This window comes from Diceros bicornis, chromosome 35, assembly GCF_020826845.1.
Source record: "Diceros bicornis minor isolate mBicDic1 chromosome 35, mDicBic1.mat.cur, whole genome shotgun sequence".
Classification (NCBI taxonomy): domain Eukaryota; kingdom Metazoa; phylum Chordata; class Mammalia; order Perissodactyla; family Rhinocerotidae; genus Diceros; species Diceros bicornis.
In genome coordinates, this window is record NC_080774.1 from 25,108,378 (window position 1) to 25,131,294 (window position 22,917).

Consider the following 22,917-nt stretch of genomic DNA (forward strand, 5'->3'; position numbering starts at 1 on the left):
GGCCCTCATTATCTCATTTTTTTAATATAAGGACATTGAGCCTCACAGAGTTATTTCTTCATGGCCATTCAACTAGTAAGGGATGCTAAGAAGTGAGATTCCTGCCTAGACAAGTTTCACTCCAGGCTGGTCAGCTCCAAAGGCCATGCTCTTTGAATTGTACTAGCTATTTCATGCCATTAAAAAGTTGCAGAGGAGGGGCCGGCCCAGTGGCGTAGCGGTTAAGTTCACGCGTTCTGCTTTGGCATCCCGGGGTTCATTGGTTCGGACCCTGGGTGCAGACCTACTCACTGCTCATCAAGCCATGCTGAGGCGGCGTTCCACATAGAAGAGCTACAACTCTACAACTAGAATACACAACTATGTGCTGAGGCTTTGGGGAGAAAAAGGCAAAAGAGGAGGATTGCAACAGATATTAGTGCAAGGCCAATCTTCCTTGAAAAAAAAAAGTTGCAGAGGAGAAAACATCAAGCCCCCAAAATGCAATACCAAATTGCCATGAAAATTTTTCAGTAGAATGGCCTCCATTGACTAGGGATCCTGTCCCTTTCTGCCTCTGGACTGCTTGTCTTCTAATCCTGATATTAAGATGGATTTTGTTGGGGCCGGCCCTGTGGCGTAGCGGTTAAGTGCGTGCGCTCCGCTTTGGCGGCCCAGGGTTCACAGGTTCGGATCCCGGGCACGCACCAACGCACCACTTGTCAGGCCATGCTGTGGCGGCGTCCCACATAAAGTGGAGGAAGATCGGCACGGATGTTAGCTCAGGGCCAGTCTTCCTCAGCAAAAAGAGGAGGATTGGCATGGATGTTAGCTCAGGGCTGATCTTCCTCACAAAAAAAAAAAAAGATGGATTTTGTTTCTCTTGAAACTCATTGTGTCCAAGCTGGGATTAGCAAAATTGTTCATCAGTGCTTTTTTTTTTTTTTTAAAGATTTTATTTATTTATTTATTTTTTCCCCCCAAAACCCCAGTAGATAGCTGTATGTCATAGCTGCACCTCCTTCTAGCCGCCGTATGTGGGACACGGCCTCGGCATGGCTGGAGAAGCGGTGTGTTGGTGTGCGCCCGGAATCCGAACCCGGGCCGCTGGCAGCAGAGCACGCACACTTAGCCACTAAGCCACAGGGCCGGCCCCATCAGTGCTTCTTAAGTGTTTTTGTGACATGGACCCTTTTGAGATTTGACAAAAGCTATAATTCTCTGCCCAGAAAATTTTGCATCATTTCAGAGGATTTTTGGTTTCCCTGAAGTCCTTCCTTAGACTTGCATGTTGTCTCTGGACTCCCAGATTAAGAGCTCTTGTTGTACAAATTCAGTATGGTCTGAGAAGTCTTTATGTTGTGTAATCTGTTTGTAGCACTTTCTCTAGAAGTCTGTAACGGGCCAGGTCCTTTGGGTAGTAGCGTGAGCGACCCAGAAGTCACCCCCTTCTTGGTTTATGTAAGACTTGTAATAACTTGTGTGTGTTTCTCCTTTCAGGGCACAGGCTGGTGAGCTGTGGGTGAAGAATGAGAAGGTCATGTGTGGTTATATCAGTGAAGATACCAGAGTAAGACTGATAAAATGCTTTTTTGGTTCTGTTTCCCCATACCGTTATGTGTAAGTCCTGAAATCAAAAACAAGAAGAGAAATAAACAAAAACTTGGTAATCTCATGATAGCTGCTATCTGCCCACGTGGACAGTATTGTAATGTTGTCAGGGACTCCTGCAATTCTAATTTTGTACTGTTGGATCTCTCTAGTTTGGGGTTATCTTTATTTTCTTCTTCTGAACAAGGTCTATTTAATATCGGACATAGAGATGTGGTGTCTAGCTGGAAGGCGTCTATGCCCACTAGGACACAGCAGAAGTTCAATTCAGTGTAAGATTGCATTGGCAAACACAAAGAGAGACCTTTGCAAAGGAAGCTGCTGCTGCTTTTTTTTTTTTTTTTATAATTTTATTTACTTATTTTCCCCCCAAAGCCCCAGTAGATAGTTGTATGTCATAGCTGCACATCCTTCTAGTTGCTGTATGTGGGATGCGGCCTCAGCATGGTGGGAGAAGCGGTGCGTTGGTGCGCACCTGGGATCCGAACCCAGGCCACCAGCAGCGGAGCGTGCGCTTAAGCCATGGGGCCAGCCCAGGAAGCTGCTTCTTTGGCTCTCTATTCTGGTTGAAAAAATCCAAACTGAACAGCTGTAAACGTTACCCGTGGTGGTGAAACTACCTGTTTGCTCTTCCTTGTTCTCATCCCTCTGCCTCCATTGAGAGCAGTGATTCTCAGCTGGGGGTGATATTGCCTCCCCAGGGATCTTTTGGCAATGTCTGGAGACATTTTTGGTTGGAGACATTTTTGGTTGTCACAACTAGGCTGTGTGGAGAATGCTGCTAAACATGCTACAAATGTATAAGACAGCTCTCCAGAACAAAGAATTACCTGGTCCAAAATGGCAACGATGTTGTGGGGGCTAGCTTGTGCATCGTGGATGTTTAGCAGCATCCTTGGCTTCTACTCACTAGATGCCAGTAGCACCCTGCAAGTCATGACAACCAGAAATGTCTCCAGACATTACCAGATGTCCCCTGGGAGAGCAAAATTTTTTCGTAGTTGAGAACCAGTGCCTTTAGAGGTAACTACTATCTGATTTTATTTTCATAATTTCCTTGTTGTTTATATAGTGTTAATCCATGTATATTTTACCCTAAGCAGTATATTACTTGTTTTGCTTATTTTTGAGCTTTATTAAAGTGGAATAAAAATATATTTAGTCTTTTTTTTTTTAAGCTAGCTTGTTTGTACTCAGTACTGTATTTTTAATCTGTAGTTAGGAGTGTTTTTGCTGGATCATAGGTTTCACTCTGTAAGATAATGCCAAATTATTTTTCAAATTCTTTGGACCTGTTTATACTGCTAGTAGCAGTATATAAAATCTCCTGTTGTTTTTCACTTTTTCTAACAGCTGGTCATAGATTTTTAAAGCTTTTGTAACACTCGTGGGCATAAATTGGTATTTTATAGTGATCTTAATTTGCTTTTCCCCAGTTTTCTAGAAATTCACTCTTAGGTATGACTTATAAGGACCATGATAATTTGGCATGTGCTTACCTCTTCAACCTCATTCATTCATTTATTTAACAAATAATATGGAAGCACCTCCTGTGTGTCAGCTAATTTACTTTTTTTTTTTTTTTTTACACAATCTTTTTTTTAATCGGGTTCAGAACATTATTAGTGAATAACCTTCATTATAGAGGGGAATTCAGAAGGGATATCCCCATTCACTGGGGATCCGTGGGTGAACAGCACAGACAAGATCCTTCCTGGTAAGGAGCTTACCCCAGTGGGGAGACAGATGTAACTAGACAGTCTATAAATGTGGTAATTACAGATATGATGAGTATTTCAAAGGAAATTAATTGGGTAATGAGAAGGACTGAGGGTGGCTTCCTTAGCAAACAAATGAGATACATGAAAAATTCTGAGGGAAATGGGGCATTGAGATAGAGAATAACAGGAGACCCTTCTTTACAAAGGTGGGCAGGGAAGGCTTCTCTGAGAAGGTGCCGGAAAGGTGAGAGTTAGCCAGTGTATGGAGGTTGAGGCAAAGGGCATTCCAGGCAGAGGAAACCATTGTGAGAGCCCAGTGTGGCAGAAGCATAGGAGACAAGTAGGGGGAATGATGTCGGTGAGGAGGTAGACAGCTTTCAGCCAGTTCATGCAGGGCCTTGAGGGCCATAGTAACCAGCGTAGAGTTTATTTTAAGGACAATTAGAATCCATTGAAGGATTTTAAGTTGGGGAGTGATACCTGAATTATGCTTTTAAAAGATCACTTATTCCTTCAGTTAGATTTGGTTGAACAAAATACCCAAAGTAACAAATTGATGCTTAAAGGTCAACTTGTTTCTTTCCTATAAAAGAAGTGTGTGGATAGGCATACATGGCTGGTATGACAGTGTCACAGTTATTGGTGATCTAAAGCTACTTCTGTCTTCCTGCTCTGCCATGCTCAGGATTGGGCTTCCGTGATCCAGCTGGAGCTACTATAACCACATCCATATTCCAGGCAGAGGAGGGAGGAAGGGAAGAAAGACAAGAGGAGTGCACCCTCCAGCCAAGTCAGCTTCCTTTAAGGACACAACACTTCCATTTACATCTTATTGGCCAGAATTTAGCCACATGTAGCTGCTCAGGAGGCTGGAAGTTTTAGTCTTTTGGCTGGGTCCCTTGCCTGCCAGAATAGAATCAATTTCCCGTTACTTAGGAAGAAAGGATATTGGATAGGCATCCACAGTACCTGCTGTAGCCCCTCTTGCTCTGGTGTAGAAAATTGTAGAGGCAAGAGTAGAAGCAGAGAAATGAGTTAGGAAGTTAGAAGATGGTGGCATGGACTAGGATGGGAGCTGTAGCAATGGAGAGATGTGGGCAGATTTGAGATACATTTTGGGGTAGAGTCGACAGAACTTGCTGATGGATTAAATGTGAGGAGTGAAGGAAAGAGAAGAATTGAGCAGCTGGCTGGATAGATGGTGGTGCCATTTAGGAGATGAGGAAGACTGGGGAGAAACAAATTGCAGTTTATGATATTCCTGTTGGATATCTGAGTGGAGAAATCAGGGGAGGCAGTTGAGTCTGGAGCTTATTTCGTCACTTTTCCCATATAGTCCTCCCTCCCCACCATGTCCTAGCCATGGGAACCATTCATTTTTCCTCAAACATGCCATGTTCTCTCTTGCTTCTGTGTCTTTGTGCATGCTGCTGTCTCCTGCCTGGGGTGCTTAGACCCTGCCTTCCTCCTTTCCCAAACCACTTATCCATCACTTAGTGCTAGTCTCAGGCTTCTATGCTTCTAGCAAAGCCTTCTTGTTTCCACCAGGCTGGAAGTGCCCCCATGACATCCTAGATATATGCATATGTTAGCACTTATCACACCGTGGTAGATACGTTGTTTGCGTGCCTTACCACCAAACTGCAGGCACTTTAAGGGCAAGAACTGTGTCTTGTACCTTTGTATCCCAAAGTTCTTTGGTATGGCTCTTAGCACTTAGTCGTCTCTCAAATGTTTGTTGAATGAAATTTTAGACATGCTTCCCCTTCTTAAGAATTCATAATCTGGGCCGGCCCCATGGCTTAGCGGTTAAGTGCACGCACTCCGCTACTGGCGGTCCAGGTTCGGATCCCGGGTGTGCAGCAACGCACCGCTTCTCTGGCCATGCTGAGGCCACGTCCCACATACAGCAACTAGAAGGATGTGCAACTATGACATACAACTGGTGCTTTGAGGGGGGGCTAAAAAAAGAGGAGGAGGATTGGCAATAGATGTTAGCTCAGAGCTGGTCTTCCTCAGCAAAAAGAGGAGGATTAGCGTGGATGTTAGCTCAGGTCTGATCTTCCTCAAAAAAAAAAAGAAAAAAAAAAGAATTCATAATCTGATTAGCAAAGCAAGATTTTAGCGTATGAAAAGAAATTAGCACTACCTAGTTTAATTAATATCACAAGGCCCAGTTACTTTATTTTTTTTTTTATAATTTTATTTATTTATTTATTTTCCCCCCAAAGTCCCAGTAGATAGTTGTATGTCATAGTTGCACATCCTTCCAGTTGCTGTATGCGGGACGTGGCCTCAGCATGGCCGGAGAAGCAGTGCGTCGGTACACGCCTGGGATCCCAACCCGTGCCGCCAACAGCGGAGCGAGCGCACTCAACCGCCAAGCCACGGGGCCAGCCCCAAGGCCCAGTTACTTTAGATAAACTTTATAACCTGTTCAGTTACCTGGTTTTTCAGCCCACAAAAGATTAGAAGTAGCAAATTTAAAAGAAAAGAAAGTATTGATGTCTGCAACTTATTTTTATATAGAAAAAATAAGATGGATGATTGATGCATAAAGAGATGGATAGATTGTGATCAGTAAATGAGAAAGCAAATGTCATACCAGGTGGTGGGTACGTGGGTGTTTGCTATATTTTTTTCAACTTTTTTTTTTTTTTGTGAGGAAGATCAGCCCTGAGCTAACATCCATGCCAATCCTCCTCTTTTTGCTGAGGAAGACTGGCCCTGTGCCCATCTTCCTTCACTTTATGTGGGACGCCACCACGGCATGGCCTGACAAGAGTGGTGTGTTGGTGCACGCCTGGCATCTGAACCTGGGCCGCCAGCAGCGGAGCGCGCACACTTAACCGCTACGCCACCGGGCCGGCCCCTTTTTCAACTTTTTTGTATGTTTGAAAATTTTCATAATAAAAAGCACCCAAAATTTTAAATTAAGAATGGCAACATTAACTGTATGATACAGATATTAATAGATGTAAGTCAATATAAATATTAAAATATAGATCAAGTTCTAACCAGCATTACTTAGAATTTTTCAAGGTATCTTTGAAAGACATTCAGATACAGTAAATGATCGATTCACTTAAAAAAAAAAAGGAAGGCAAGCATCTTAATTAAAAAATGAGCGGGCCGGCCCCGTGGCTTAGCGGTTAAGTGCGCGCACTTCATTGCTGGCGGCCTGGCTTCGGATCCCCAGGGCACACCGATGCACTGCTTCTCCGGCCATGCTGAGGCGGCGTCCCACATACAACAACTAGAAGGATGTGCAGCTGTGACATACAACTATCTACTGGGGCTTTGGGGGAAAAAAAAATGAGCAAATGGTTTGAATAGACGTTTTTCCAAAGAAGATATACAAATTCATGATAACACATGAGAAGCTGCTCAATATCCTTAGTAATTAGGGAAATGTAAATCAAAACCACAATGAGATACTACCTTGATTCCACTAGGATGGCTATAATAAAAATAAAAATTTTTCAAAAGGAAAATAACAAGTGTTGGAGAGGATGTGGAGAAATTGGAACCCTCATACACTCCTCATGGGAATGTAAAATGGTGTAGCCACTGTGGAACAGTTTGGTGGTTCCTCAAAAGGTTAATGATAGAATTATCATATGACCTAGCAATTCCACTCTTAGGTGTATATGTGAGAGAATTGAAAATATATGTTCATGTGAAAACTTGCATACACATGTTTGTAGCAGCATTATTCATAATAGCCAAAAGGTAGAAGCAATCCAAATGTCCATCAGCTGATGAACAGATAAAACAGTGTGGTATACCCATACAGTGGAATGTTATTCAATGAAAAAAGAAGGACGTAATGATTCATGCAACAACATGCATGAACCTTGAAAACATTAGCCTAAGTGAAAGCAACCAGTTAGGAAAGACCACATATTGTGTGATTCCATTTATGTGACGTGTTCACAATAGACAAATCCATAAAAACAGAAAGTAGATTAGTGGTTGCCAGGGGAGAAGGTGGTAGGGAGTAACTGCTTAATAGGTATGGTGTTTCTTTTTGGAGTGATGGAAATGTTGTGGAATTAGATAGTGGTGATGGTTGCGTAACATTAAGAGCATACTAAAAACCACTGAATTCACTAAAAATGGCAAATTTTATGTGAATTTTATCTTAAAAAAATCTATCTAAAAACAAAAAAAAGAAGGGACCATTGGGAGGGTAATTTGAATATAACAATATCTGATACTTTTACAGTTTCAAAGTGAAGGACACATTTAAAAAAAACTGTAAAACACAGACATAACTAAAAATATCACCTTATATATTTATCTATATACATACAGACACACATAATTTATAAATATGGAGTGTGCTAACCAGATCTAGAAAACTATCTTTTAAATCAACTTAATAAAACATGGTTATGATACAATAAAATACGTCTATTTTACATGTATAGTTTAATGAATTTTGACAGATGTATACACCACCACCACCACAGTCAAGTATAGAACATTTCCATCACCCGAAAAAGTTCCCTTGTGCCCCTCTGCTTTGTGTACCCCTCCACAGGCAACCACTCATCTGCTTCTACCTCTAGAATAATTTTGCCTAAAATGATATCCTTTAAAAAAATAACTTCTTTAATTATAAAAACATTCTTTTTTTTTTTTTTCTTGTGAGGAAGATCAGCCCTGAACTAACATCCATGCCAATCCTCCTCTTTTTGCTGAGGAAGACTGGCCCTGAGCTAACATCCATGCCCATCTTCCTCTACTTTATATGAGACGCCACCACAGCATGGCTGGGCAAGTGCTGTGTTGGTGCGCGCCTGGGATCTGAACTTGGGCTGCCAGCAGTGGAGCGCGCACTTAACCGCTACGCCACAGGGCCGGCCCCAAAAAACATTCATGTTTATTGTTAAAAAAGTTAGACAATATATATTTTTGTTTCTCTGAAATATTTCATAATTTAAAAGGGTAAACAAAAGACAAAGAAGCAAAATCACTCATAATGCCAGTACCCAGGGATGATAACAGGTAACATTTTGAAAGGTACATTTTCTCTGTATGTTTCTGTGTGTTGGAGAGGGAAGCGAATTTATCAAGTGTCTGTTATGCCCCAGAGACTATGGAAAGCACTGGGAAGTGACTGGTGAACACTCTTCTGTCTTTAAGGAGCAAGTTCTCTAATGAACTAATGGAGTGTCAGAGACTTAGATTTTGCTTTCCTGCCAAATGTCTTTAGAACCTTGTGGAGGAGGGAAGGGCTGGCTAAGGGATTTTGTGGTAAAGCACGCAGGCCCAGAAAACCGCATGTGCTTTTCCTGGAGGCAGTCTGAATATTTGAGGGGGGCTGGAGGCTGGGGGTAGAATGTCAATTATAACTTATTAGACTGGCAACTCATCAACTGGCATGTCTTACCCCAAGTTCTACCTCCATAATGAGGTTTCTTTGAGTTTCCCAGGTAGAGTCACTGCCCCTTCTACGTTTTTGTGGGAACCTTCATGGAATGTTTGTATATGTTGCAATATTTTGCATGTCTTTATCCTCTACTGTAAGCTCCAAGAGGGCAAGGACAGCATCTTCTTCTTATGGCCTATGACTCCAGGGATGAAGCTTGCTTTTAGAAGTCTCATGTCATGCTAAAGAGAAATCTTCCATCATTGCTTGTTTTTTTTTGATGTTTAAAAAAGATAAAATTTATCATCTTAATGATTTTTAAGTGAACAGTTCAGTAGTGTTAAGTATATTTTACATTGTTGTGAAACAGATCTCCAGAATTCTTTCATCTTGCAAAACTGAAACTATATATCACTGCTTTTTAATGCAATTATGTTTTTGTCTATTTCAGGTGGTGTTCCGTTCTACGTCGGCTATGGTTTACATATTTATTCAGATGAGCTGTGAAATGTGGGATTTTGATATTTATGGTACTGTTCCTAAGTGCTGATTGTAACTGCCACTGGGGAGAAGTTTTTTGTTTCCCCCAAGTTGGTATAATTTTACAGTAAGCTCTTGACATTCTCTAAAGATACGTCTTGAGATCTTTACAAATTCTCAAATGCTAAAATAAATAAATTAAAAATAAATATTTTTACATATTTTATGTATACATAGTGAATTCTATAAATGTAGTAAAGTATTAATGAAAAATCTGGCTTCTCAGATCTTTAATTATTCTATAAGTACAGGATGAAAAGTCACAGAGAGAGTGACTCTGTGTCTAGAAACCAACACTTCCTTTGGTATTTTTCATTTCCTATCACTCACAGAAATCTCCATGTTTGTGTCATTTTCTTAGAATTACTACATAATGAGTAGAGAGCAGTAAAGCTGCTATGAGGTGTGGATATTGTGTCCAACACACCAGCCTCATGGTGCATGCAATTCAAATTTGTGTTTAGCAAAATTACATGTTAATTTTTGCTGTGGGTCGTCAAGGTCACTCGAGAACAGCGGGAACTGCAAATGATAATTCACTGAATGCCCTGAGTCTCCCAGATCATCTTCTAACAAACTTTGAGCATTGTTATGAGAATAATCATATTTATAGGTTAGATGGTTCTCTCATTCTGAAGATACCCTGTATTTTTCAATCACCAAAGCTTTTTCAATCTTGGATTTTACCTTGGAGCCATGGCCTCTATTGGGTGAGGAAAATATTAAATTTGGCTCAATAGAAAGTCTAGGTTGAAACCACTTTTATACATCTAGTTTTTATGATCTTGTTTTAAGATATAGCAGAACCTACTTTCTCTTTGACTGGTCCCATTCCTGTTATTTTATTGAGAGAAGAAATTGTAAGCAAGAAATAAAGATAAATCTCGCCCTCTTCTCATTTCTTTTCAGGGGATCTATATTTTGAGAAAGCTGTGAATGGTTTCCTTGCTGATCTCTTTACCAAATGGAAGGTATGTTTCTTCTTATGCACTAAATCTCATTGAGTAAACATTACTCAATGCAGATTTTAATAATACACTATTTCTATTAAGCTGCCTGTAATTGAGGTATCTTAGCTAAAGCCTAAATTGATAAGACTTTAGATTTAAATTACCTTAATCATTTCAACTTGATAAAGGCCATTTATGAAACACCCATAGCTAACATCAGGCTCAATGGTAAAAGACTAAAAACTTGCCCCCTTAAGATGAAGAACAAGATAAGGATGGCTGCTTTCACCACTGGTATTCAACATTGTACTGGAAGTTCTAGTCAGAGAAATTAGGCAAGAAAAAGAAATAGAAGACATCTATATTTGCAAAGAAGAAGAAAAATTATCTCTATTTATAGATGATATATGCAGAAAATCCTAAAAAAACCCACAAAAAATCCCCTATTAGAGTGAATAAATGAATTCAACAAAGTTGTAGGATACAAAATTAACACACAAAATTAGTTGTGTTTCATCAGCAATAAATAATTCGAGCAGGAAATTAAAAAACACAGATTCAAATTTTAAAAAGGGAATTAAATTAAAAAATAATTCTATTTACAAGAGCATCACAGAGAATAAAATACTTCAAAATAATTTATCCAAGGATGTGCAAGACTTGTACAATAAAATCTACAAAACATTGCTGAAAGAAATTAACAAAGACCTAAATAAATAAAAAACAACCCATGTTCATAGATTGGAAGACTTAATATTGTTAAAATGGCAGTACTACCCAAAGCAAACTATAGTTCAATATAGTCGCTATCAAAATCCCAATGGTTTTTTTTTTTTGCAGAAATGGAAAAGCTGATTCTAAAATTTATGTGAAATTGCAAGGGATCCTTAATAGCCAAAAAATCTTGAAAAAGAAGAGTAAAGTTGGAGGACTCTCACTTCCTAATTTCAAAACTTACTACAAAGTCAAAGTAGTCAAAACAGTATGGTACTGGCATAAAGATAGATATATAGATCAATGGAATAGAATTGAGAGAGAGAAATCAACCCTTACTTCTATGGTCAGTTGGTTTTAGACAAGAGTGTCAAGTCCGTTCAATGAGGGAAAGAATAGTCTCTTCAACAGATGGTTCTGAGGCAACTGAATATCTGTCTGCAAAAGAATGAGTTTGGACCCTTACCTCACATCACATACAAAAATTAACTCAAAATGGATCAAAGACCTAAATATGAGAGCTATTTGAGGTCATATTATGTAGTGGAAAAGAGCATGGAGTTTGGATTACAACAGACTGGGTTTATTTTATTTTATTATTTTTTTTTATTTTTAAAGATTTTATTTATTTATTTTTTTTCCCCCCAAAGCCCCAGCAGATAGTTGTGTGTCATAGCTGCACATCCTTCTAGTTGCTGTATGTGGGACGCAGCGTCAGCATGGCCGGAGAAGCGGTGCGTCGGTGCACGCCCGGGATCCGAACCCGGGCCGCCAGCAGTGGAGCTTGTGCACTTAACTGCTAAGCCACGGGCCAGCCCCCAGACTGGGTTTAAAATTATGCTCCTACTCTGATTAGCTTTTTTATCTTGGAGAAGTAGTCAGTCTCTCTGAGTCTCTATTTCCTTATCTGCAAAATGGAGATAATAATAATCCCCTCTCACAAGGTGTTTTCAGGTATCTGCACATAGCAAGGTCTCAGTAGGATTTAGGTCTCAGTGGAATCTAAGTCCCATTCTCCTTCCTCAGGAATATGGCAGCAGTATCCTTCAGCTATGAAGGCTAGAGATAGAGAAATATGATGCTTGCCTTCAGGGAACTTGCAAACCTGCTGGGGCGCTTGGATCTATGTATTTGAAACAACAGCAAACCGTATGTTTTAGGGGTGGAATTTTATTTACTTTTGGACTTGGAAGGCTGAGGAAGGTTTGGATGGTTGGAAGGGAAAACAGAGAGGGAGTTTCAGGTGAAGAGAAGCAGATGAGCAAAAGGATGAAGATGGGTATGAGAGTGGGGTGTGGTCTTAGATGACTCCATAGAAGGTTTGTGTGGCAAATAATCAAGTAATAAGATTGGATTAGAAGGACAGTGTCAAGTCATGCCAGGCAGTTTGGACTTGATTTGATAGGAAGTAGGCGCTATTAGACATTCTTAAGTAGGGGATCAAGGTGCTCAAAGCTGGAGAGAATATGAGGAAGAGTAGTCCAGTGGCCAGGAGCAATTTGGTGAAGGGACAGACAGGAATTAAGCAGACAAGCTAGGAAGCTTCTGCAGTCATGTGGCTTAAGGGTGATCAGGCCTTTGTGTCTGCCTGAGTATGGGGCCTGAAGGAGAGCACAAACAGTAGGGACTGCAGGAAGCCAAGCCTTGGGGGTGGTCACCTTTATCACATAATGGCCATTTGAATATTGCGTTTTTGAAAACCTCCATTTCAAGTCTGGCTCAGTTGCCCTTTAGATATCCCCTAACCCAAGATTCTGTGAGTGTATGTATGATGAGATGTAAGGACAGGATTTGGCATAGGCCCAGTCATTAGTTTACAGGACTTTGCTGTTAGAATATGTTTGTTAAAATCAAGAAGTTGGTTTTAAAGCAAGAACTTGAATTAAAGTAACTTTCTGTAACCACTCTGTACTGATTTAGTGAAGTTTGGTGAAGGTTGTTTATTCTTCATAGAACCTGTTGAATAACTTGAAGCTAACACTGGACAGCAGGATCGAGCATGGGAGTTTACGAATTCTTTTCTGAGCCCCAAATATAGTGGCAGTGGGGGTAATAGTAGTAGTCCTAGTTAACATTTATTGAGTATTTTGACATACCAGGTATCGCGGTAAGTGTTTTACCCATATTATCTCACTTAATCCTCTGGTCCCTATTCCACAGGTAGGGAAAGTACAGCTCAAAGAGGTTGGATAACTTGCCTATGATCAATAGCCTGTAAAAGCAGAATGAGGCTTCTAATCCGGTTCCATCCTTTCATCTAGGCTAGCCTGAGATCATAACCCCTGTGCTGTCCTGTCTATGTTTCTGTAGTCCCAGGCCATGTCACCACTGTTGTATGTTATCTCCTCCATCACATATGCATTGAGAGGCTCGTATGCCCACACCAGCCCATTGTAAGGCATTTTTCCTGTATATCACTTATACCAAAATCAGATAAGTTTGGAGCTGAGTTTGGAGCACCGGGAGTCCAGTAATTTAGTTGGTGGCTAATGAAGGTCTGCTCTTTCCTAGCACTCTGCTCTTGGTACTGTGGATTGTGTTTAGGAATTTCTGTCCACTTGAGATATATCCGTGGAAGAATATAAGGTGGCATGTAATGTACATTATATTATAGATATGCCTTATATGGTGAATGCTGAATTGTGTAGTCAGTAAGTATGGTTGGGTTAGAGATGGGGTTGGTCAGTGTAGGCAGTTGTTTTCAAAGACCCAGGAGGAACTGAAACTGAGCTTGCGGGCTCACTGGTGCAAGCCAAATTTCATGCCATCTGTAAACACCCTACTTCTAGAACATTGATCTCCAGACTCCATGGAAATGTTTATTCTCACTGGTCCTCATCCCAGTCCAAAGGTAATTCATTGCCTTGGCTTCCACCCCTGCATCTCAAGCAGCGCCCAATCCTTACCTTATGACAGTGGTAGGATATGGGAGTGTCTTTGATTCTTACATCCACCACCATGGGTTCTGTTCTTGTTCCCTAAACTACAGTTCTGAAGAAATTAAAAAAACACTGTGAAGCAGGTACAAATACCGTGATCCTCTGACACTGGGCTGATATGTTTCATGCCAAGTCAAGAGATGGGAGACACCAACCCATACTTATTGGTGATTTCCAGTTTTCAAAGCACTTTCTACATTCCTGGGACTTTAGGTAACTTGCCCAAGGTCGTGTAGTGGTATGTTTCAGCGCCAGGACTTCTGACTCTCAGCAGTTTTCTGTCCACTGCATTGTGTAACCTACAGTTACATGAAGTTTTACAATACTGTGCACTGCCGCTGAGCCTCCTAGAATTGAGAATATTATGTTCATGCAAGGCTGCTTCATAGTGAAGTAAATGAAATAAACTTGAGCCCTCTTTTACTCATACCTAGGAGAAGAACTGTAGTCATGAAGTGACAGTGGTCCTATTTTCTAGAACTTTCTATGATGCAAAATCTCTTGGTGAGTATGCCTTTCTCCTATAGTTATTTTTTATTAAGCTTCCCCCACTCCCATCCCCATCCATTCCTTATCATCTTCTTTCCCTTTGCACTGATCGTTTTTCTCACCATTTCTGTTATGAGGACAGGGTAAAATAGAAAATCGCAAAGTCCGTTAGTAGATGCAAGAAGTTTATGGGCTGTGATTCATCTTAAAACTAACTTAATAGAAATACAATTATCTTTATTTTTTTTGGTGGTGCAAATCTTCAACCAGGAAAGGGGAGCAGAGAAAATGTGAATTTGTCTTTCAATTTGATCTACATATGTTGTTTTCTCTATATTTCAGATGAATTTCCTGAAGTAAACCGAGGCTCAATTCGACAGGATCACAAGGGACGATTCTATGAAGACTTTTATAAGTATGTTTGGGTGTTTGCTATGCCTTTTTTTTTTTTTTTTTTTTTTTGGTTGTTTCTGTCCTTTTTAAAAAAATTAACCTTTTTATTTTGGAATAATTTTAGGTTTACAGAGAACTTGCAAAGATAGTACGGAGAGTTTCTATATGCCTTTCACCCAGTTTCCTCTGTTAGCATTTCATAACCAAGGTACATTTGTCAAAACTATGAGATTAGCATTGGTACATTACTATTAACTAAATTTCAGACTTTTCTCAAATTTCACCAGTTTTTCCACTTATGTACTTTTTGTGTTCCAGGACCCAATCCAGGATACCACATTGCATTTAGACTTTCCAAACTTTTTACTGTGAAAAATTTCAAACTCACAGAAAAGAAGAATGAATAATATAGTGAACTCGTATACCCAACACCATATTTGCTTCATCTGTTTTTTGGCTAAATTTTATTTTAGAGTAAATTATAGATATTATAAGATTTTGTTCCTATGCATATCTGAAAACTAAGGGCATTTTCATAAATAACCACAGTCACATTTCACAAAATTAATAATAATTCTATAATATTGTCCAATATCTAGTACATATTCAGATTTCTTTAATTGTCTCCAAAACAAATTCTTATATTTGGTCTGCTTCTTAAGTCTAAATCTAAAACAATTTCCCCTTCTTTTTTTACCTTCCGATTGTCGACCTGTTGAAGAATCTGGGTCAGTAGTCCTGTAGAACAGTGCTTCTCAAACTTTAGTGTGCTTATGAACCACCCCCTGGGGATCATGTTACAGTGGTGATTCCAGTCAGAGTTCTGGGGTGGGCCTGAGTGCTGCTTATCTAACTAGCTCCTGTGTTTGCACAGTTTGCTTGTTTTTGCACCACATTTTGAGTAGGGAGGCTGTAGGAGACCCCTTCTGGATTTATCTGATTGCATCCTTGTGGTGGTGTTTGTTTATTTTCTGTAAACTAGAGGGTACAACTGGGGTGATTTTGCTTTGCCCCCGGGCCGGCAATTTGGCAATGTTTAGAGACATTTTTTTTTTTTTTTTTTTTTTTGTGAGGAGGACCAGCCCTGAGCTAACATCCAATGCCAATCCTCCTCTTTTTTGCCGAGGAAGACTGGCCCTGGGCTAACATCCGTGCCCATCTTCCTCTACTTTATATGGGACGCCGCCACAGCATGGCTTGACAAGCGGTGCGTTGGTGCGCGCCCGGGATCTGAACCGGCGAACCCCGGGCCGCCGCAGCGGAGCGCGCGCACCCAACCGCTTGCGCTACCGGGCTGGCCCGCTAGAGACATTTTTTAATTGTCAAAATGGTGTGGGTGAGTGGGTGGGAAAGGAAGGTTATGCAACTGATATCTAGTGGATGGAGGCCAGGCATGCTGCTAAACATCCTGCAATGCACAGGAGAGCCCCCCTGTCCCCCAATAAAGAGTTATTTGGCCCAAAATATCAGTAGTTTGGAGGTTGAGAAGCCCTGCTCTAAAGACTTCATTGGATTTAAGTTGAACCTTATCAGTAAGACTTATGTCATTGCTGGATGTCCTGTATTTCACATTGCGTCACTGCAGGATGCAGATCAGTCTAGTTGTCCCAACAGTGCCACTGAATAAGGGACACTTTGTGAGATGATGGAAGCATATCAGATGCAGTCGGATTGGGTTGCTTGATGGCATGAGCTATAGGACTTTGACCTTTTAAATTCTCAGATGTGTGGAGAAATCTACCACATGATTATTGGCACTTCAGAAAGAGGATAGAGTAGACATCAAAATGGACTTAGAAAGCCTTTTGCTTTTCAGAAGGTGTTTTATTCTTGCCTAAGGTACAAAGATTTTGTGTTTAAGTCAGAACCAACCCCTTTAGTAATAGGAACGTTTCATCATCTCTGACTACGCTTGTTAAAGCTTGTAGAGATTGCTTCTCTAACTCAGTACCCTGCTACTGATTTAATCTTGCTTCCTCAGACTATTTCCTTCTGTAACTGAGAGGAGGAGCTCCTGTTGGTTTCCCCTCCTACCTCTGACTTGGAAATACAATGTCTATCTTTTGCAGTAACACTTTACTATGTGGGCTTAGTTTTTGTCTTGAATGGTCAGTCTCCCCCACACCCCAAATCTGGAGCCTTGAACATATTTCTTTGTAGCTAGTTCCTTCCTAAGTATCAAGCTAGCGCCAAATGTCAGCTTACAGAGTATTTTTTCGCTTTTCAATTTTGTAATAGCATTCCTAAAGAATATATCTTTTATTCTTTTATAACTGTATTTTTTTTTTGAACTATGATCAATGGGGGGCCGGCCCGGTGGCGTAGTGGTTAAGCTCGCACGCTCCACTTCAGTGGCCTGGGGTTTGCAGTTCAGATCCCGGGTGCGGACCCACGCATCGCTTATCAAGCTATGCTGTGGCAGGTGTCCCACATATAAAGTAGAGGAAAATGGGCACAGATGTTAGACCAGGGCTGATCTTCCTCAGCAAAAAGAGGAGGATTGGCAATGGATGTTAGCCCAAGGCCCATCTTCCTCACCAAAAACAACAACAACAACAACAACAATGGGAGGGCTGGCCCCGTGGCCGAGTGCTTAAAGTTCCGCATGCTCTGCTTCTGCGGCCCAGGTTCATGGGTCCGTATCCCGGGCATGGACATACTCCACTCATCAGCCATGCTGTGGAGGCATCCCACATACAAAATAGAGGAAGACTGGCACAGATGTTAGCTCAGGGTGAAACTTCCTCACACACACACAAAAAAGAACAATGGGATACCACTATATACCTATTAGAATGGCCAAAATCCAGAACACTGACAACACCAAATGCTGGCGAGGATGTGGAGGAATAAGAACTTTCATTTATTGCTGGTGGGAATGCAAAATAGTTCAGCCACTTTGGAAGACAGTTTGGTGGTTTCTTACAAAACTAAACATACTCTTACTATATGATCCAGCAATTATGCTCTTTGGTATTTACCTAAATGAGTTGAAAACTTATGTCTACACAAAAACCTGCACACGGATGTTTACAGCAGCTTTATTTATAATTGGCAAAACTTGGAAGCAATCAAGATGTCCTTCAGTAGGTAAATGGATAAATAAACTGTGGTCCATCCAGACAATGGAATATTATTCAGCACTAAAAAGAAATGAGCTATTAAGCCATGAAAAGACACAGAGGGACCTTAAACGCATATTACTAAGTGAAAGAAGCCGATATTAAAAGGTTACATACTATGATTCCAACTAGATAACATACTGGAAAAGGCACATCTATGGAGACTAAAAAAACCAGTGGTTGCCAGAGGTTGGTTGGGTGGGGGGACGGGTGAATAATTGGAGTACAGAGGAGTTTTAGGGCAATGAAAATACTGTATGATACTATAATCATGGAGACATGCCATTATACATTTGTCCAAACCTACAGAATGTACACCACCAACAGTGAATCCTAAGGTAAACTATGGACTTTGGGTGATTGATTATGATGTGTTAATGTAGGTTTATCAATTGCAACAAATGCAGCACTCTGATGAGGGATGTTGATAATGGGAGGGGATAAATTCCTAGCATTAAAATTACTAGGTTAAATTAAAAATAAAATAAAATAAAGTAAAATAAAATAAGATTACTAGGTAAATGGAAATGTATATTTTTCTTTTTAAATTTAGATTTTATTTATTTTTTGGCATACATTCACATGGTTCAAAATTTTAAAGGTTCAGAAGGTATACAATAAACAGATTCCCATCACTAGGTTTCCTGACCTAGATATGTTTATTGGATATATATGTAAAACATATATATAGATGTTTTCTTTTAATGCTTTTCATATATATCACTAACTGTAATTCAGTATGTGAGAATGTTCATATCTCTGCTCAACATGGGCATTAGTATAATCTCAAGGCAATTTTTAAAATATTTTCTTATTTTTTATTTTTGATCTATGTGACTATTGATGTGATTACATTTCTTTGTTAATGTTTGTTAAATGCATTTGACTTTATTACTTATTATTGTATGATAAATTCCCCTAACTCTGGGAATCCCATTTTCTCCTTTCCTTGAAACCCTGTAGGGGACCCGATGTCCTGTATGTAATAGCCGCTTGATATCTATTTTATGATAATACTCCTTTCAGAGTGGTGGTGCAGAATGAGAGGAGAGAAGAGTGGACTTCACTCCTCGTGACCATTAAAAAACTCTTCATCCAGTATCCAGTGTTGGTGCGACTGGAACAGGCAGGTACTGCATCCATGTGACAGAAGGTGGGGCAGGGAAAGGAGGCATAGGATGGAGGCGGGGAGATGAAGGGGTTCATGCTTGTTTCCCTTCTAGTGCTGTGTATAGTTTCTGCTTCTGCCAGGTTTCTATTTCCAGTTGGGTTCAATTGTTTATTATGTCTGCAGTAAGTTCAATAATGTCCCTACTACTGAGTGGGGGACCCTATGGAGCCAGACACCTTCCACTTTTTTTTTAAGAGTTCATCCTTCATGAGATGTTTTCCCTTCTCTTGTGTCTTTTGCTTCAGAGGGCTTTCCTCAAGGAGACAATTCTACCTCAGCACAAGGAAACTACCTAGAGGCCATCAATCTGTCCTTCAATGGTGAGTAAGGACACCAGCCACAGTGAGCAGCCACCTTGCTTACCATATGGCTGTGAAATTCTCTTTACTAATGCCCAAAGACCCAGACCTAGTTGATGATGCCCCATCCACCCACCCCCAAGATTAATTGAAGCAATAACTTCTGATTGGATGATTTTAATGGCCAGCCTTTAGCTCCTAGGTCTTCTGTTGAGAAATTAACTTGCTATTCTCATCTGCTTCTCATGGTTAGCTAAGACTAAAGAGCTGGAGGGAAGCTTCCTTGGGCTTTTTGTTTTACTAAAACTGTGTTCTTATTATTTTCCACCTCATCCCTCAATGGCTTCTAGGTAAATTTTTTTTTAATCTACTTTTTTGAAAAATTACAAAAGTGACCAATCTGTCTACAATTCAAATAACAGAGAGGTATATCAAGTGAAAATGAGTATCTCCCCCTCCCTCCACTATCAGTCTCCTTCTAAGAGGGACCATTGTTAACAGTGTGACGTGATTTCTTCTGAATGTTTGTCCCTGCATTTATGTGTTAGCTGAGATACTTTGCAAATAACAGAAACCTACTGAATTCATTTAAACAAAAAGAGAAATTTACTCTAAGGATATAGGGGCTTGGTGGGGTTCAAGCCAGGAAAAGCTTGAACACCAGGCCGAAGAAGGTGGGGCTGAGGGTGGCTCTGGGAACCACAGCACCAGGAATTCCTAGCGCCATGTTCAGCTCCCAGCAGCCCTGTCTGCTCTCTGATCAGAATTCCACATTCCCAGCAGAGAGGGTCTGATCGGCGCAGCTCCAGTTAGATGTCTGTCTGGCGCTGGCCAGTGGTGGAAGTGATGATGTGTGGTCACTATACTATGTGTATCACCTTACCATGTGTCTGTTCCCAAGTACTAGGGATGCTAGAGCACGGAATCTTTTATTAGCAAATCTTTTTGTCATATTTGAGTATCACTGATTTTTCCAAGTGGGAATTGCACAGGCCAGAAATAAAAGTTAACTTGCCCAATTTACAAAGTTACACAAGATTCTGGTCCACTGTCTTAAATATTGTCTTAAATTAATACTTGATTCTTGTAAGTTTTTATACAGACTCATTTATGGCCAGTTTAAATTAACAACATGAAATTTGAGCATTTAAGACTGCTCAAGGGCCGGCCCCATGGCTTAGCGGTTAAGTGCGTGCGCTCTGCTGCTGGCGGCCCGGGTTCGGATCCTGGGCGTGCACAGATGCACCGCTTCTCCGGCCATGCTGAGGCTGCGTCCCACATACAGCAACTAGAAGGATGTGCAGCTATGACATACAACTATCTACTGGGGCTTTGGGGAAAAAATAAATAAATAAAATTATAAAAAAAAAAAAAAAGACTGCACAAGACAAATATTAGGCATCAATGAGGATTAACAAAGGTGACAGTGACCTAGTCCTATGTTTAAGCCACTCTTAGTGTAGAAGGGGAAAGATAGACGTGCACATGACTAACTAGAATTCAGGTCAGAATGTGGCAATTGCTGTAGTAGAAATATGGATGAGATGCTCTGAGAGCACAGAGATGCTTGCCAATGACTGGTTTCTGAAAAGCTGTGACATCTTCATTGGAGGACTTTTTGCTTTGTTTCAAGTGTTTGATAAACATTACATCAACCGCAACTTTGACCGAACGGGGCAGATGTCTGTGGTGATCACGCCTGGGGTGGGCGTGTTTGAAGTGGACCGTCTGCTCATGATCCTGACCAAGCAGCGAATGATAGATAACGGTAATGCTGGTTTGTGCTGTCTCTGAGTGTTTATAGCCTGCTTTACCCTTAGCACTCTGAGTTTTCCCTGGCTCTGCATCTGAGATGTGGGGATGTGAGAAATGTCAGATGACAGAGACTTCCATGGTCCAATCGGTCTGGGAAATGCTGGGTCATGCACACTTAGGCAGATTCCCTAATTGCAGGTTTGTATTTATTTATTTATTTTATTTTTAAAAATTTTTTTTGAGGAAGATTAGCCTGAGCTAACATCTGTTGCCAATCCTCCTCTTTTTGCTGAGGAATATTGGCCCTAGGCTAACATCCATGCCCATCTTCCTTTACTTTAAATGGGACGCCACCACAGCATGGCTTGACAAGCAGTGTGTCGGTGTGCGCCTGGGATCCGAACCTGCCAACCCCGGGCCACTGAAGCGCAGTGTGCAAACTTAACTGCTATGCCACTGGGCCGGCCCCGCTAGTTGCAGGTTTTAATATGCTAGTGTATCTTGTTTCTCTCTAAAGAGCATAACTAATAGTCTGAGTTTCCCAAACATATTTGACACTGGAGAACCATTTTTGAGGATTGTTTCAAGGAACCAGTGTGCCGTCAGCCCATCTTGGGAGGTACCATCAGACCATCTGGTCCAGTCCTCTCTCCGTGATGGTCCATGCTTCCCCAGCTCGCACCCCATGCCCCCAGTTTGATTTGTGTTTCAACAGCAAGATGGAGTTGGGAAAGTAAATCCTGATTGCCAATAAAGATGCTCTGTTAAATTATGTGGGTTGTTTTGCTTTTTACTGAGATGACAAGTTTCCTTTTCCTTTCTGGCCTTGAAACTTGAGTAATGGAGGCCTGGTTGTCTTTTTGACAAATCATGATCTGCAAAGCAGTCAAAGGCTAATTGTCAAGTGCTGAATAGTGGCAGGTGTGATAGGATTAGTAAAGAGGAAACAGAAAAAAATGCATCTATTTACTTCTTTGCTGTATAGGCAGCACTGATGAGGTTATAAATTGTAGAAAGGGTAAGTCTGCTTTGCCGTATACGCTGATCCAGTTAAATAACATTGATTATAGTTTGGGATACTTACCTCTACCTCTTTTCTCCCCACCCTCAAACTCTTATTGTCTTTTCTTTTGTAGGAATTGGTGTGGACTTGGTGTGCATGGGGGAGCAACCTTTACATGCTGTCCCATTGTTCAAGGTAATTAGATTTTGGATTACTTATGAAAGGCCAGTTTCCAGCACCAGTGTGATCTTGAGAACAGTTCAAAACAGAAAAGTTGGAGCAGGTCCACTTCCTACTTGTTTTTTGGCTTATCTGTGCACTGGCTCTTTCCCTTCAGCTTCATAATCGGAGTGCACCTTGCGATTCTCGTCTGGGCGATGACTATAATATTCCTCACTGGATAAACCACAGGTGAGTGTAATCTTGATTCATAGTAGATGATAAGGGTTTCAAATAACTTTCTTGCCATTTTCTCTTCAAATCTGTTAAGTTCTTACTATAAAATCTTTTGTCAAGAAAGTATGGAAACCAAAGTTCTCACTTTTGCTTAAAGCTTCTCTACACACAAAGCAGTGGCAGTAACGTAAGAACAATCTACAGTGAAAACAATAAAAACAAATTTTGAAGGACTATTTCGACTGTTATTCTCAACTGCTACTGTTCCCAATTCCCACAGACCATAACAGACCAACATTGTGCCTAGCCTCCTCCATTTGTAGAAAAATCTCCATGCCTCTTCTTCACATGGGACAAGGCTTCAGTATTCCTGCTGATTCCAGCTCAAGGATGGTGTTTGTCTCTTGTCCCTCGGCCAGTGCCACTGCCTTATCCTGGTCCTCGTCTTTCTGAACTCC

General features: G+C 40.8%; 1 protein-coding gene across 10 annotated transcripts in view; it reads left to right on the forward strand.

The window, feature by feature from the left end:
• Positions 1-22,917, forward strand: part of DEPDC5 (DEP domain containing 5, GATOR1 subcomplex subunit) — a 117,320-nt gene that overhangs the window by 13,176 nt on the left and 81,227 nt on the right. For all 10 annotated transcript variants that reach the window (XM_058531856.1, XM_058531858.1, XM_058531857.1 and 7 more), the window contains exons 8-17: positions 1,480-1,549; positions 9,140-9,218; positions 10,138-10,199; positions 14,266-14,335; positions 14,663-14,735; positions 18,862-18,965; positions 19,252-19,326; positions 20,939-21,073; positions 22,197-22,258; positions 22,401-22,474. In XM_058531856.1, the coding sequence (XP_058387839.1) occupies positions 1,480-1,549; positions 9,140-9,218; positions 10,138-10,199; positions 14,266-14,335; positions 14,663-14,735; positions 18,862-18,965; positions 19,252-19,326; positions 20,939-21,073; positions 22,197-22,258; positions 22,401-22,474 (804 nt within the window). The remainder of the gene's footprint in view (positions 1-1,479; positions 1,550-9,139; positions 9,219-10,137; positions 10,200-14,265; positions 14,336-14,662; positions 14,736-18,861; positions 18,966-19,251; positions 19,327-20,938; positions 21,074-22,196; positions 22,259-22,400; positions 22,475-22,917) is intronic.